This window comes from Nerophis lumbriciformis, linkage group LG36, assembly GCF_033978685.3.
Source record: "Nerophis lumbriciformis linkage group LG36, RoL_Nlum_v2.1, whole genome shotgun sequence".
Taxonomy (NCBI): Eukaryota; Metazoa; Chordata; class Actinopteri; order Syngnathiformes; family Syngnathidae; genus Nerophis; species Nerophis lumbriciformis.
Window position 1 is genome coordinate 6,151,317 of NC_084583.2, and position 17,711 is coordinate 6,169,027.

General features: G+C 48.8%; 1 protein-coding gene across 2 annotated transcripts in view; it reads left to right on the forward strand.

The window, feature by feature from the left end:
* The window catches only part of pmt (phosphoethanolamine methyltransferase), a 53,906-nt gene that overhangs the window by 30,782 nt on the left and 5,413 nt on the right, over positions 1–17,711 (forward strand). For both annotated transcript variants that reach the window (XM_061930191.1, XM_061930190.1), the window contains exons 4-6: positions 2,191–2,327; positions 9,101–9,252; positions 9,772–9,960. In XM_061930191.1, coding sequence (XP_061786175.1) covers positions 2,191–2,327; positions 9,101–9,252; positions 9,772–9,960 — 478 coding nt within the window. The remainder of the gene's footprint in view (positions 1–2,190; positions 2,328–9,100; positions 9,253–9,771; positions 9,961–17,711) is intronic.

Below are 17,711 nucleotides of genomic sequence, written 5' to 3' on the forward strand. Positions count from 1 at the left end.
ATTTACATCTAACACAATTTCCCAACTCATATAGAAACGGGGTTTGTACACTGGCTGGTAAATCGAGAGCTTTGCCTTCTAGCTCAGCTCTATCTTCACCACAACAGACCGGTGCAGTGACTGCATCACTGCAGACGCTGCAGATTGACATCTGTCAATCTCGCATTCTATTCTTCCCTCACTCGGAACAAGACCCCGAGATACTTGATCTCCTCCACTTGAGGCAAAACTTCACTCCCGACCGGACTGAGAACCATGGCTTCAGATTTGGAGGTGCTGATCCTCATCCCAGCAGCTTCACACTCTGCTGAAAAGTGAACGCTGAAGATGCGATGCTCTGGCCGCAAAACTGGAAACCCTCCACATCCTGACTGCACCTAGAAATTCTGTCCATAAAGATAATGAACAGGACCAGTGACAAAGGGCAGACCTGGTGGAATCCAACATTCCACTGGGAACATGTCTGACTTATTACCGGTAATGCGAACCAGACTCTTGCTCCATTTGTACATGGACCGAATGGCCCGTAGCAATAGACCCTGGACCCCGTACTCCTGGAGCACCCCCCAAGGACACTGCGAGGGACACAATCGCAGGCCTTTTCCAAATCCACAAAACTTCCATCCCCACTCCAGTACCCTAGTGAGGGTCTTGTCCTAAAAAACGAAAACCACATTGTTCCTCCTTAATCCGAGGCTCGACTAACAGCCGGACTCTCCTCTCCAGCCCCCTGGTATAGACTTTCCCCGGTAGACTGAGAAGTCTGAACCCTCTATAATTGGAACACACCCTGCGGGGGACCACCATCCTTCCACACTATGTTGAAGAGACGTGTCAGCCACGACAGTCCCACAACATCCAGAGCCTTGAGGGATATATACCCCAGTAATGCAGTTTTTTGATTACCTCAGCAACCTCGGCTCAAGTGATGGACATGTCCGTGTTTGTGACTTCAGACTCTGCCTCCTGTACGGAAGGTGTGTGAAGGAGATCCTCAAATTATTCCTTCCACCGCCCAGATATATCCCCAGTAATGGTCAGCAGGTTTCCTCCCCTACTATAAACAGTGTGGATAGGACACTGCTTCCCCTTCCTGAGGCGTCGGTTGGTTTGCCAGAATCTCTTTGAGGCCGACCAAAAATCCTGCTCAATGGTCTCCCCGTACTCCTCCCACGCCCGAGTTTTTGCTTACGCCACCGCCGAGGCCGCAGCTCGCTTGGCTTGTCGGTACCTGTCAGCTGCTTCAAAAGTCCCATAAGCGAGCATTGCTCGGTAGGACTCCTTCATCTTGACGGCCCACTTTACCTCTGGTGTCCACCATCAGGTGGCGAGCAATGCTCGGTAGAACTCCTTCTTCAGCTTGACGGCCCCCTTTACCTCTGGTATCCACCATCGGGTTTGGTGGTTGCCGCCATGACAGGCACCGACCGCCTTGCGACCCAAAAAATTCCCCTCACAAAATTAAAACGCAAAAAATTCAGTTACTCATTTACTGTAAAAAAAAAAAAAAAAGCTTTCGTAGTAAAGACACAAATTAACCTACATAAAAATTACAACATGGATGAACCAATTGTACCACACAAACAAGAGCATCAAGTTGCAACCACTGGCTGAATGTCAAATTATTTTTGCTTAATGGAGAACATTGGACATTTGTAAGTAATCACAACGAGCTGGGGTTGCAATGTACCAAATATAAGAGATCAGCATTGCCATCTGAAAAGGTAAACAAACTTGTTCGTTTTAACAACGGGTTAAAATAAAAAAGACTAATATCTGATTTAAATGGTGCACTAAAATGATCGATTCGTAAGTCTACCTTGTTTGCAGTATTATTGCAAAGACTTTCAAAATGTGTACGCAATTCTTACTATACTTACTGTCACCAAGGTTTGAGCAAATCAATGACTTACAGTTCAGTAAAACATTTAAAATATGTTCCATTCTGACTTAACAAATTTCTTTTTTATCCAAATATTGGGGTATTTTATTAAGCCAATGTTATTCATGCAAGCAAATAATAACGTGATTAATCATGACTAATGTTCCTGTATGATTAATCATGATTAATCACAGTTTGAGAGTGATTAATCAGACTTTTTTTTCAAAATCACTTGACAGACCTAATTAAAACATCTGAAGCCATCAGCACGTTTATGTGTGGACTTCATGCAACGTTTCCGTCCGCAGTGTTGACTTCATCTTCTCCAACTGGCTGCTGATGTACCTCAGCGATGACGAGCTGCTTGTGTTGCTGAAGAAAATGCTGACGTGGTTGCGGCCCGGTGGCTTGCTCTTCTTCAGGGAGTCTTGCAACCATCGCTCAGGTACGCAGTAAGCCAGTATCAACGGTTGTCAAATTTTTTTCACCATTTCCGTCAAAATATTGTGTTTTTGCAAGGGTGACCATTTTCATATCGCCGTTTACTGTCACCGAACAAGTGGCTCACAAGTAACAAACTTGAGACCAGGAACTCAATTAAACATTTAAACATAAACATAAAAAGTTGTGTTTGTACGTGTGAAGACGTCTCTGTCTCGGGTTCTTCTGGGACCACAGGAAAGGGCACAACACTTTGGGTCGGCGTTTTACAATTCTTTTAATTCAATTCTCACACAAGTCTCTGTCGGCTTTTCAGCTCTCCTCCTCCTCACAATGTCTCTCTTTTCGGCTTTTCAGCACTCTTCCGTGACTTTTCAGCTGCTTTCCAGGTCCCCTCTGCCCTCATGGTCTCCGACGCTGCTTAATAAAGGAACAGGTGATTAGATAACTCGTTCCAGCTGAGTCATCCACTCACCTGTCTGCTGCTTCATGGCCGGCCTCCGCACACACCCCGCCCGCAGGGAACGCGCGAACCACGCCCCTCTCCACATGCCTCCACCGCCAGATTTGAGGCCGGGCAGCCGTCCGGCCGCGCTCACTCCCCCCCACCCCCTATAGCGGGCCGAGAGAGAAAATCGGCCACGGCCATCTGCGCGCCCGGCCTGTGGACCACCCGGAAGTTATAGGGCTGTAATGCCAGATACCACCGAGTGATCCGTGCGTTGGCGTCCTTCATGCGATGGAGCCACTGGAGAGGTTTGTGGTCTGAGCAGAGACTGAAGGCACGCCCCAACAGGTAGTAGCGGAGGGCCCCGACCGCCCACCGGATGGCAAGGCACTCCCTCTCCACCGTGCTGTACCTTGCCTCCCGGTCCGAGAGTTTCCGGCTGATATACAGCACGGGGCGGTCGACGTCCCCCACCCGCTGAGACAGCACCGCCCCCAGTCCCCGGCCCGACGCGTCCGCCTGCAGACAGAAAGGGATGTCAAAATTAGGTATGTGCAGCACCGGCTCCTCGCAGAGTGCTGTTTTTACCTTCTCAAACCCCCGCTGGCACTGCTCCGTCCACTGGACCAGTTCTGGAGCACCCTTTTGGGTGAGGTCAGTCAGTGGGCCGGTTAAGTCCGCGAACCGGGGAATGAACCGCCGGTAATAGCCCGCCAGTCCCAAAAACTGCCTCACCTCTTTTTTCGTCTTGGGGGGTGGACAGGCCGCGATTGCCGCTGTTTTGTCTACCTGCGGCCGCACCTGTCCCCCTCCCAAGTGGTACCCCAGATACTGTACCTCCCTCCGGCCAACCGCGCACTTCGCCGGGTTGGCGGTGAGCCCTGCCCGCCTCAGGGATTCGAGCATCGCCCCCACTCGCCGCATGTGTTGTTCCCAGCTGCTACTCTGGATGATGACATCATCCAGGTAGGCAGCCGCGTATGCAGCGTGGGGGCGCAGCACTCGGTCCATGAGACGCTGGAACGTGGCGGGCGCACCAAACAAGCCAAACGGAAGTGTCACAAATTGGTACAAACCGTCCGGAGTGCAAAAGGCCGTTTTTTCTCGGGACTCTGGTGACAAGGGAATCTGCCAGTAGCCCTTGGTCAAATCCAGTGTCGTGAAAAATTGAGCAGTGCCTAGCCGATCCAGGAGCTCGTCGACACGAGGCATTGGGTACGCGTCAAACCGTGATTGTTCATTCACCCTGCGGTAATCCACACAGAACCGCACAGTCCCATCCTTCTTCCCAACCAGAACAATGGGACTGCACCACGCGCTGTGGGATTCTTCTATCACCCCCAACTCAAGCATAGTTTTTAATTCCTCCCGAACTACTTTGCGTTTGTGTTCGGGAAGCCGATATGGCCGAGACCGCACCGTAACCCCCGGGCTGGTTTCAATATGGTGTCGGATGAGATCCGTGCGACCGGGCCGCGAGGAGAACACATCAGAGAAGCGCCGCTGTAACTCAGCCACATCCGCCCTCTGCGCTGATGTGAGCTGGTCGTCACAGGACAGCCGGGGGGCCGGGCCAGAGCGCGGGACCTCTGGCCCCAACTCCTCCTCCTCCCCCACTACTGTCACCATGGAAACAGGCTCCGCCTCTTTCCATGCCTTCAGCAGGTTCAAATGATAGATCTGAGTGTCTCCGCGTCGGTCTGAGCGCCGAACCTCATAATCGACATCACCCACTTGCCGTGCGACCTCAAAGGGTCCCTGCCACTTTGCAAGTAATTTGGAGTTTGAGGTTGGAAGCAATACAATTACTTTTTCTCCCGGTGTGAATTTGCGTAGTTGGGTCCCCCTGTTATACGTGCGCCGCTGACGTTCTTGGGCATGGAGCAAATTCTCACGTGACAAGTGCCCCACCTTGTGGAGTTTTGCTCGCATGTCCATGACGTATTGAATTTCATTCTTGCTGGAGCTTGGACCCTCCTCCCAGCTTTCTTTAATGACGTCCAGCACTCCGCGAGGCCTCCGGCCGTACAACAACTCAAAAGGTGCAAAACCAACAGAGGCCTGGGGTACTTCCCGCATCGCAAACATTAGGGGGTCCAACCATTTATCCCAATTCTGTTTGTCCTCGTGCATAAACTTACGGATCATGGTTTTCAGCGTTTTATTTAATCTCTCCACCAGCCCATCCGTTTGCGGATGGTATACACTGGTGCGGATCGCTTTAATTCCCAGTAACCCGTAGAGTTCCTTTATCGTGCGCGACATAAAGGACGTGCCTTGGTCAGTCAGAATCTCTTTCGGGATTCCAACTCGGGAGATGACCTGAAACAGCGCTTGCGCAACACTCTTGGCAGAGATGGAGCGCAAAGGTACTGCTTCGGGATAACGCGTTGCATAATCCACCAGGACTAACACAAAGCGGTATCCCCGTGTGCTCGGGTGGAATGGTCCGATGAGGTCCATCCCAATTCTTTCGAACGGGACCTCCATAAGCGGTAATGGGCGCAAGGGCGCCTTTGGGGTGGCCGCTGGGTTCACCAGCTGGCAGTCCGGACAGGCAGCGCACCAACGGCGCACGTCTGCCCGGAGGCCTGGCCAATAGAATCGGACCATTACCCGATTAAGTGTTTTATCATACCCTAAGTGGCCAGACATGGGATTAAAATGCGCCGCCTGGAAAACCATTTCCCGGCGGTGTTTTGGCACCAACAACTGGGTGTGTTCCTCCCCGGTTTGAGTGTCACGGCCCACTCTGTATAATCTATCCCTAATAATTGAAAAATGTGGGAATACCCGCGCTTTCCCCGGGCGCACCAGCTGACCCGTCAATATAATCCACCTGATCCCAGGCCTGGCGCAAGGTTTCATCACGGGACTGCTCGAGGGGAAAGTCCTCAGTAGGTTGCCACCGGGGGACCGGGGGGGCCTCCCGCGAAGCCCCCACCGGTTCCCGCTCGGCAGCCCCGGATGAAGCCGCGTCGCCGCTGAGAACCGCGCGGATACTCCCCTCGCCTACTGTCCGTGAACGCAACCCCACACATTGTGTCACCAAATGGTTAAATCCCGGCCAATTTGTCCCTAGAATTACGGGGTGCGTAAGTTGCGCGCTTACGGCAACCTTAACTTTATGCTTTTGTTCCTTATATATAATTTCCACTGGCACCATAGGGTACTCGTGCACAACCCCATGAATACACCTAATTTTCACCCGTGTCGCCTGCCTCAACGCCCCGGGCCAAACCAGGTTTTGGTGGATCATGGACTGTTTGCAGCCCGAATCCACCATCGCCCGATATGTACCCCCTTGTACCCTTACCGGGACACAGTACGTCTCCCCCCCGATCGGGGGCGGGTGCTGGAGGCCCGACAACCCGCAACACCTGCCCCACCTCCATTAGGGAGCACTCCCGGCGCACGTGCCCGGGCCGTCCGCACCTACCGCACACCGGCCCTGGGGTTTGAGGTGCGATCTGCGAGGGAAGCCCTCTCCCCGCAGCGTCGGTACCCTGCAATGCACAAATCATAGACATTTTATGACCCCGTGTCCCCCCCTTTGTCGTCTGTCTCTGGGTGTGTGTGTGTGCGTGTTCTTTTTTTATGTCCGTGTGGTGAACCTGTTCGCTGGCTCCGGGTGGCTCAGGCTGACTTGGTTGCCACTGCGGAGACTCTCCCTCCACCCCCCCCCCAGAGCGGGGCGAGTCGTCGGCGGGGTGCTGGGGTGGATCCCTTGGCCGTTTTGGTTGTTGTCTCCCGCTGTACTGCCAGGTGTTCCTCCGCCAGTTTCACCGCAGCTTTGACGTCCGGGGGGATGTGGTACCGTACCCACGCGGAGGTCCTGGCCGGGATTGCCTCCACGAATCGCTCCAGGATGATGGCCTCCAGCATTTTTGGGTCCAGTCCATTTGGACCCAAAAATGAGTCCAAATGGAGTCTCGGAGTTGGAATGCCAGTACGAAGGGCCGGTCCCCTTGCCCCAACATCATGGCCCGGAACTTCCGGCGATGGTCTTCGGGGCTGCTGCCGACCCGATCTAGTATGGCACAGCGCAGGTTTGTATACTGCATGCGGGCGGACGCCGGGAGACTCACCGCCGCCCGCTGCGCCTCCCCCACCAGGAGCGGCAGCAGCTTCGCGCCGCATTCCTCTTCTGGCCACCTGCACGCCGTGGCCTCAAAGACATCGAGGAATGTCTGGGGGTCCTCCCCCTCCACCATGCGTTTCATGGCGGACATTCCTCCCGCCGCCTCTGCTCTGTCCATTAATGCCTGCAGCACCTGTGTCTGCTGCCGGCTTGCCGTTGACACCTCGGCCAGCACTTGGCCCAGCGCCTCCAGCGGGGATGTTGTCGACATTTTCTGTGGTCCGTCTTGTTGGGCGCCACTGTGAAGACGTCTCTGTCTCGGGTTCTTCTGGGACCACAGGAAAGGGCACAACACTTTGGGTCGGCGTTTTACAATTCTTTTAATTCAATTCTCACACAAGTCTCTGTCGGCTTTTCAGCTCTCCTCCTCCTCACAATGTCTCTCTTTTCGGCTTTTCAGCACTCTTCCGTGGCTTTTCAGCTGCTTTCCAGGTCCCCTCTGCCCTCATGGTCTCCGACGCTGCTTAATAAAGGAACAGGTGATTAGATAACTCGTTCCAGCTGAGTCATCCACTCACCTGTCTGCTGCTTCATGGCCGGCCTCCGCACACACCCCGCCCGCAGGGAACGCGCGAACCACGCCCCTCTCCACAGTATGATTATGAAAACATTGTTGCGTTCATCTAATTTTTCGACAGTATATACTCCAAAGTGGGCAACCAATCCGGATACAAAGCTAACATCTCAAACTTGATAGCATTAATCAAAATAATTGCCAATGTTATACATGATAAACAGTGTGCAGCTGCAGTGTTTCGGGGTCTAACAAAAGCATGTGACACAATTATTAATCATAATATCCTAATTAACAAATTAGAACAGGGTTGAGCTTGGTAAGAAGCTCAACCCTACAAGAAACTAGGCGAACACATGTCTACAGTATATCTTGCGGTGTACCCCAGGGTACCTGGACCAAAATTGTTCAATCTCTCTGTAATTGACATTTGTAAAGTTACAAAGTACTTAAAGTCAGTACCATTTTCAAATAACTCTACTAAGTTTTATTCAGGAGAGAACACACACAAGCTAATAAAATGATAACGGAAGAGATGAACCAATTAGAGAGATGGTTTGACAAAAGCAAGCCTTCCTTCAATCTCAATAAAACTAAAATAATGCTATTCGATATCAGTACAAGAGAAAGTTAAACACAAATACAAATAGACGTAGTTGACATTGACAAGGTAAAAATAATCACATTTGTAGGTGCAATAATAGATAGTAAAATGAACTGGAAATCTCATATACAAACATACAACAAAGTGGCAAGAAATATGGCAATAATGAATAGAGCTAAATATGTTCTAGACTAAAAATCACTTCATATTCTCTCCTGCTTGCTAGTGTTACCATGGGGAAATAACTACAAAAATGCACTTTATTAATTTCAGCAGTGATTCTCAAACTTTGGCATTCATCATTTGTGGTACGTGGGCTCCATCTAGTGGTCCGCCAAATAATCACTTGTTTAAAGTGCAGTATTTTATTTTCATATATGCAGTGTTACCTTTTCAACTGTCTGTAATGTTACGACTTGACAAAAATGTTAAATATACTTGTTGAATATAACCACCGCCTCGTTTTTATGAATGCTATGCTATTTTTCTGTATTTTATGTATTTGTATCTATTTATCTATGTTCTTATGGTTTTATGTGCTATGAATTTGCACTGAATTAGTTTTGCTTACAACTTCGTTGTACAATGACAATAAAGATATATTCTATTCTATTCTACTTATACGCTACTGTATTTAAATGTTGCCAAGTGTTTTTTAAATGTTGTACTTGGTGAAAAAAGTTTGAGAACCACTGATTTACCGTGTTACAAAAAAAGGTCAGTTTGAATTTTACGTAATGTTGGATATAGAGAACATTCAAAGTTTTTTATTTATTGAATCAAAAATATTGAAATTCAAAGATTTTGTGAATTTGCCAAAATGATGCACAAAGCAAACTATAAACTGCTATTTAAGGTTGTGCAACAATTCTTCTCAACAAAAAAGAAGAAATATAACCTTAGAGAAAAATGTAACTTCAAACATTTGTATGCGCGTAGAACACTTAAAACCTTTAGTAAATCAGTATGTGGAATTAAGTTATAAAATGGATTATGCATAGAAATAAAATAATTTACTAATACGCTGTTGGAAAGTAACTAATACCAAATAATTTAACTTCCACCTCCAGGTGACTGTAAACGGGAGTTCAACCCCACATGTTATCGCACGGAGGCCCAGTACAACCACCTGACAACATCAGTCCAAGTGGAGGACCTGCAAGCGGGTCATGCCTTTGGTTTCGACATTGTGCTGAGAAAAAAGGTTCAAACATACATTGAGGTATTACAAAACTTGACTTTTATATTTCATGCAGAGTTGTGGCTTGTTTTGGGAGTCTTAATTGGTCTGAATGTGTTGCTGCCGATTCTTCCTGTCTTTTCTATGCCATGTTGCCAAGTTAAAAAGCTGTTTATTATGAATTCTGCCTAGCAACAAGTGACCATGGAAATGTGACCAGGAAAAAGGAAAAAGTGTTTATCCCTCTTACTGAAACTTATAGTTCCGGGACTCTCAAAACTGTGGTTTAGTGGTACACAGGCTCAGTCTAGTGGTGCGCCAAATATTTGATTTAAGTAGTGTTTTATTTTTCTATATTTAAACACAGTGTTACTGTTCAAACTGTGTGTGATGTTACAGGGTCCAAAAATAATAAATATACTTGTTAAAAAGAAAAAAAAAACTCTGCCTGGAGTTTAATGAATACTAAGGCCTACTACGCTACTGTGTTTTTTGTCGTTATGGTGGTACTTGGAGTGTTTTTTTTTTTGTTTTCATATTTATTATTTCTGCCATGTCCAGGTGAAGAACAACCCAAACCAGATCTGCTGGCTGCTGGAGAAGGTCCTACGCTCTTCAAGCACCAAGGACACATTCAGCAGCTTCCAACAGTTCCTGGACAACAAGCAGTACACCAGGAGGGGCATCCTGCGCTACGAGAAGATGTTCGGGTCGGGTTATGTCAGCACAGGCGGACCGAGCACAACCAAGGTCGGAAAAAATAAACTATGAAGACTTGTGGTGCATACGTACGGTGGCCTGGAAGTGCAGAACAGTAACATTTCATGAAACAAATTACAATTACAGAAAACAAAATAACGAAACACATTTTCATAAAACACAAAAACAGAAGACAGCACTTTACAATTTCAAAAAACACATAAACATAGGACAAAACCATTTACATTTTCAGAAAATACAAAAACAAAAGACAAAACACTTTACATTTTTATAAAACACAAACAAAAGAAAAAGCACTTCACAATTTCAGAAAACAAAAACATAGCACAAAACACTACTGTAGAGGTTGCCCTCTAGTGGGTTCTTCAGACTACCACACACTGCCAGGAGAGCCCGGAATTCAGGGTATAACACTGTTTTATTTACATTGAATAGTGCTGGCTTTTGCTTTTCAGCGAAAGGTCTTTTTCTCCTGCCTCCGCCCAGCAGCACCTCCAACTCTAACCACTTGTCAATAAAGGCGACAGGTGATTAGATAACAATGCCCACCTGGGCCATCTACGCACCTGTTGCTGTCTTCGAGGCCAGTCCTGGCACACCCCGTTCCGCCGCAGGCACGCGGCCACGCCCCCTCCACATACCTCCACCGGCAGACGCAGGCCGGGAAGCTGTGAGGCCGTGCCTACCCCCGTGAGGGAGCGCGAGAAGAAGTCAGCCACGGCCATCTGCGCCCCCGGTCTGTGGATCACTCTGAAATTGTAGGGTTGTAAAGCTAGATACCAACGGGTGATCCGTGCGTTGGCATCCTTCATGTGGTGGAGCCACCGGAGGGGTCTGTGGTCCGAGCAGAGACAGAATGAGCGCCCCAGGAGGGAGTACCAGAGTGCACCGACCGCCCACCGGATGGCGAGGCACTCCCTTCCACGGTGCTGTACCTCGCCTCCCGATCGGAGAGCTTCCGGCTGATGTACAGGATGAGGCGGTTCGACGCCCTCCACCTGCAGGGACAAAACAGCTCCCAGCCCTCTGCCCGATGCGTCAGCCTGCAGACAAAACGGGAGACAAAAATCAGGCTTGTGCAGGACTGGCTCCTCGCAGAGGGCCTTCTTAACCCTCTCAAACGCCTGCTGGCACTGCTCCGTCCACTGGACCAAATCTGGAGCACCCTTTCGGGTGAGGTCAGTTAGTGGGCTGGTCAGGTCTGCGAACCGAGGAATAAACCTCCGGTAGTAACCTGCCAGACCCAAAAACTGCCTCACCTCTTTTTTCGTCTTGGGGTTTGGGCAGGCTGCAATTGCCGCTGTTTTATCTACTTGCGGGTGCACCTGCCCTCCTCCCAAGTGGTACCCCAAATACTGTACTTCCCTCCGGCCAACCGCACACTTCGCCGGGTTGGCGGTGAGCCCCGCCTGCCTTAGGGACTCGAGCACCGCCCCCACCCGCCGCATGTGTTCTTCCCACCTGCCACTCTGGATGATGATGTCATCCAGATAGGCGGCCGCGTATGCAGCGTGAGGGCGCAGCACCCGGTCCATGAGGCGCTGGAACGTGGCGGGTGCAACGAACAAGCCGAACGGAAGTGTCACGAATTGCTACAATCCTTCCGGAGTGGAAAATGCCGTTTTTTTCCTGGACTCTGGTGACAAGGGAATCTGCCAGTAGCCCTTGGTCAAATCAAGTGTCGTGAAAAAACGAGCAGTGCCCAGCCGATCCAGGAGCTTGTCGACCCGGGGCATTGGGTAGGCGTCAAAACGTGACACCTCATTTACCTTGCGGTAATCCACACAGAACCGCACAGACCCATCCTTCTTCCCTACCAGAACGATGAGGCTGCACCACGCACTGTATGACTCTTCTATTACCCCTAACTCCCGCATAGATTTTAATTTGTCTCGAACCACTTTCCGTTTGTGTTCAGGGAGCCTGTAGGGCCGAGACCGTACCGTAACACCTGGTCTGGTCTCAATGTGATGTTGGATGAGGTTTGTGGGGCCGGGCCGAGGGGAGAACACATCAGAAAAGCGCTGCTGCAGCTTGGCAACATCTGCTTTCTGCGCTAACATGAGCTGATTGTCACAGAGGAGGAGGGAGGGCGGGGCGGAGCGCGGGCTCTCCGGCCTGAACTCCTCCTCCTCCTCCTCGACCACCGTCACCATGGAAACAAGCTCCGCCTTCTTCCATGCTTTCAGGAGGTTGAGATGGTAAATTTGGGTGTCTCCGCCCCGGTCCTAGCGCCGGACCTCATATTTCACATCGCCCATTGGCCGTGTGACCACAAAGGGTCCTTGGCACTTGGCGAGTAATTTTGAGCTGGACGTCAGGAGTAATACAAGCACTTTTTCTCCCGGTAAAAATTTCTTTAGCTGCGTCCCCCTGTTATACAAGCGCTGCTGACGTTTCTGGGCTCGGCGCAAATTCTCGCGTGACAAGTGCCCCACCGTGTGGAGTTTTGCTCTCAGATCCATGACGTATTGAATTTCATTTTTGCTGGGGCTTGGACCTTCCTCTCAGCTTTCTTTAATTATGTCCAAAACCCCGTGCGACTTCCTGCCGAACAACAATTCAAAAGGGGAAAACCCTGTGGAGACCTGGGGTACCTCCCGCATTGCAAACAGCAGGGGATCCAGCCATTTATGCCAATTTGGTTTGTCCTCGTGCGTTAACTTACGGATCATGGTTTTCAGCGTCTTATTCAGCCGCTCCACCAGCCCGTTTGTTTGCGGGTGGTAGACGCTGGTTCGAATAGCCTTAATTCCCAATAATCCGTATAGTTCCTTTATCGTGCGTGACAAAGGACGTGCCCTGGTCAGTCAGAATCTCTTTCGGGATTCCAACTCGGGAGATGACCTGAAACAGTGCTTGCGCCACGCTCGTTGCCGAGATGGACCGCAACGGCACTGCTTCGGGATATCGAGTTGCGTAATCCACCAGGACTAACACACACCGGTATCCCCGAGTGCTCGGGTGGAATGGTCCGATGAGGTCCAAGCCAATCCTTTCAAATGGGACCTCCATGAGTGGTAGTGGACGCAAGGGCGCTTTGGGGGTGGCCGCAGGATTGACTAGCTGGCAGTCCGGGTAGGCAGTGCACCAGCGGCGCACGGTCAATAGAACCGGACCACTACCCGATTGAGTGTCTTATCATACCCCATGTGGCCAGCCATGGGGTTGAAGTGCGCCGTCGGGAAATTATTTTCTTCAGATTTCTTCTCCTGTCCGAGTGTCACGACTCACCTGGTATAATCTGTCCCTAATTAATGCAAAGTGCGGGAATACCCCCGCTAACCCGCTGACCGTCAATTGATATGACTTGGTCCCAGGCCGAGCACAGAGTGTCATCCCGCGACTGCTCAAGGGGGAAATCCTCCACGGGGTGTCATTGGAGGGTTCCCGTGAAGCCCCCGCTGGTTCCCCCTCGGCAGCGCCGGATGACCTCGCGTCGCCGCTGAGAACATCGCAGATATCCCGTTTCCCTACCGACCGTGAACGCACCCCTGCACACTGTTTCACTAAGTCAGGAAACCCCGCCCAATTAGTTCCTAGAATCAAGGGGTGCGTGAGGTGTGCACTTACAGCAACTTCTACACTATATTTTCTCTTATTACACCAAATTTCCACTGGCACCACAGGGTACTCGTGCACATCCCCATGAACACATCTAATTTTCACCCGTGCTGCCTGCCTCAAAGCCCCGGGTCGAACCAGGTTCTGGTGGCTCATGGACGGCTCTCAGCCCGAATCCACCATCGCCCGGTACTCCCTTGTATCCTTACCGGCATACAGTACGTCTCACTCGGGAGGCTCGGGTGGAAAGGTCCGATCAGGTCCTGCCCCACCTCCACGCGTGGAGGTTCCTGACGCACGTGACCAGGCCGCCCACGCCTCCGGCACGCCTGCATAGGCGTTTGAGGGGCGCTCTGCTCCGGGAAGCAGCGTATTTGCAGCAGCCGGGGCCTGCGAGGAAGCACAAATAAAAGAGTTATTTGCGCGGCGCCGCCCCCTCCCTCTGCGCGTTCCCTCTGGTGCTAGGCGCGTTGGGTCCTGTTGGCACAAAGCAGACATAGGGTCAAGTGGGCCTCTGCGCTTGGTGCTGGGCGCTCGGCTGCCTCGCGGTGCACCGCCAGGTGGTCCTCGGCGAGCATCACCGCTGCGTTCAGGTCTTGGGGCCGGTGGTAACGGACCCAGGCCGCCGTCCGCGCTGGGATCGCCTTCAAGAACTGCTCCGTGACCAGTCGCTCCATCACCTGGTCGTCGCCCTCTCTTTGCTGCAGCCAACGTGTCGCCGCGTCCCAGAGCTGCTGCCAGACCACGAATGGGCGGTCCTCTGTCCCCAGACGCAGCGCCCGGAACCGGCGTCGGTTGTCCCCGACGGTGCAACCAGTCCGGTCCAGCACCGCCCTCCTCAGGTCCGGGAAGTGCACGCGGGAGGCCGCCGGTAGGCTAAGCGCCGCTCGTTGCGCCTCCCCTGCCAGCAGCGGCAAGAATCGCACTCCCCACTCCTCTTTCGGCCACGCGCATGCCTCCGCTGTGGCCACAACAATGTCTATGAAGGCATGGGGGTCCTCTTCTTCCCTCATGCACTGCATGGAGACGGCCGCTGATGTTGGCAGTGCCTCTCCGATCCGGTCCGCCAGCGCTCTCATCATCTGGCCCTGCTGGCCCACTTGTTGCTGGGCCGCCTCCAGCTGTTGGCGACTGGCCGCCGACACCTCCGCGAGGATCTTCGCCATAGCTACCAGAGGGTGGGCTTCCATCCCTCTGGTGGTCCGGTTTGTTGGGCGCCAAATGTAGAGGTTGCCCTCTAGTGGGTTCTTCAGACCACCACACACTGCCAGGAGAGCCCGGAATTCAGAGTATAACACTATTTTATTTTCATTCAATAGTGCAGGCTTTGACTTTTCAGCAAAAGGTCTTTTTCTCCTGCCCAGCAGCACCTCCAACTCCAACCACTTGTCTCATCCCGGCTGCTGCTAATAAAGGCGACAGGTGATTAGACAACAAGGCCCATCTGAGCCATCTACGCACCTGTTGCTGTCTTCGAGGCCGGTCCTGGCACAACCCGTTCCGCTGCAGGCCCGCAAGCCACGCCCCCCTCCACAACTACATTTTCATAAAACACAAAAAAAAAACACTTTACAATTTCATTAAACACAAAAACATAGGACAAACCACTTTACATTTTCAGAAAAAAACAAAAGACAAAACATTTTACATTTTTTATAAAACACAAACAAAAGACAAAACACATTACAATATCATAAAACACAAAAAATAGGACAAAACACTTTACAATTTCATAAAACACAAAAACATAGGACAAAACACTTTACATTTTCAGAAAATACAAAAAGAATAGGACAAACACTTTACATTTTCAGAAAATACAAAAACTTAGGACAAAACACTACATTTTCAGAAAATACAAAAAACATAGGACAAAACACTTTACTTTTTCAGAAAATACAAAAAACATAAGACAAAACACTTTAAATAAAACATAAAATCGGAAACAACTTACAATTTCATTGACTAAAAAGGGAATGTCCCAAATCACAGATTGACAGCTCAGTCGACCAATAATTTTGTCCACGGATGATTGGCTGATTTAGCTGTCAATCTATGATTTGGGACATTCCCTTTTCGGTTTAGTTCCGTTCACTTATTTATTTAATTCATAAAAAAAACAACAACAAAGGAATAAAATAAAAATCAATCAATCAACATAACATTAAAGTAAAATATGAATGAAAAGGAGCAGAAAGAAGTTAAAAATATATAATATTTTCACAAATACAACAATTGACTTTGTAGTCAGCCATATTTTCATTTTACAAGATGTCTATCGGTGTTGGCCCTGCGATGAGGTGGCGACTTGTCCAGGGTGTTCCCCGCCTTCCGCCCGATTGTAGGCTCCAGCACCCCCCGCGACCCCGAAAGGATAAGCGGTAGAAAATTAATGGATGGAAGATTCAAACCAATAATGAAGAGATAATTCTACTCTGTCATATATTTTCATGATCATGATTTTTACATTTTCTTGGATACAGAAAGAGATTTACATTGTTTTATTCCACTGTAAAGCTTGTCCCATAAACTATCACCTTGCAAGAAAATTGTAAGTTGTTTCCACTTTTGTTTTTATATTTTCTAAAATGGTGAAGTGTTTTGTCTTTTGTTGTTTGTGTTTTCATGAAATGTTCAAGTGTGTTGCCCTTCCAGGCCACTGTACAAAAGTCTAAGTGTTCCCAATGAAAAATGATCAAATGTAAGAAAAAACATGATAGTGGTTCACATCGCTGGCGCTTTTGTATTGTCAGTAGCCATTCACATTGGAATTAGTCTGACATTTGCTTAGCTTAGGTAGGCACCAGAATATAAAAGTAATTTTTGAGTTATCAAATAACCAAATCTAAGCACGACAGTACACTGCAAAATAAATTCTATAGAGTTCACAGTAAAAAACAACAACTGTCAATTCAGTCGGCAAAAACGCTACCACCGTGATATACGGTAAAATTCTGGCGACCAAGCTGCCAGTTTGTTACCCAAAAATCTGCGGTCGTTATTTTTACAGTGCATTACTGTATATGGAAAAACAGCACCACTTCTATTTTTGCTGGCGACTGAGCTGCCAGGTCTTTTTTTTACCGTAAAATCTGTTGTTTTTACAATGCATTACTGTAAATCAGGGTGTCCAAACTAAAGGCCATGTGGCCCGGCGACGGATTCAATTTGACCCACGCTACATCACAAGTTTAGTTAGGAATGTGTTGTTGAATAAATTGTAGCTATTTGATGGTCTAATTGCAGCAGCAACTTTACTGCCATTTTGTGGACAATATAAGTGATTCAGGTCAATTAACAGGAATTGCGATTTAAAGTGAGCATAGCACAGCATTCACTTATATGACAAATTCCAAACAACCTTTCCGAGTCATGGCGCAAAACAAAAAGGCAACCAACACAAAGCGTCAACACACATGGTCTCACACATAACACAACCTGCTCACTGAACTTTGTGAGTATTACAAAAACATCCACGCACCATAAACAAATTCTAAACTACACCCATTTAAATCCATTACAATGCATGATGGGAAACATGCAAAACACTCTTTGTACACTTTTTTTTGGCGCGTTTTAGCTGCTTGATATTACTGATTGATAACAAAACTTTAAGGAGGTCGTCACGGAAACAAGGTAGGAGTTGAACTTTCACACACTCTTATTACTCCATTCATCCATTTTCTACCGCTTGTCCCTCTCTGGGTCGCAGGCTCTTAATAACCAATCATATTATTATATTCATTATATTAATATAATATGGTCCCCAGTGCAGCCCCCAAGTCAAAAACTCTGGACACCCCTGCTGAAAATGGAAAAACGCAACCACTGTTATTGTTAAGGTAAAATTCTGGTGACTGATCCGCCAGTTTTTTACTGTAAAATCTACGGTCGTTGTTTTCACAGTGCATTATTGTAAATACAAATATAATAGTAAAAGTGATAGCAGAGAAGCAGTTATGGAAGTAGATAGTAATAACACAGAAATGACAATGAACATGATTACTCTACAAATGATGCAATAAAAATACCAACAGAAATAGTACTATTGATAATGAATAATAACAATAATTACCTCTATTATCAACTATACAATTGATTCAAATGCAACAATACATGTATGTAATGATAACTTGAATTACAAAGGAAAACAGATAAACGGAGGGGAAGAACAAGAAGCTAACTATATTACCTCTATTACTCTATTACCTTGTAGA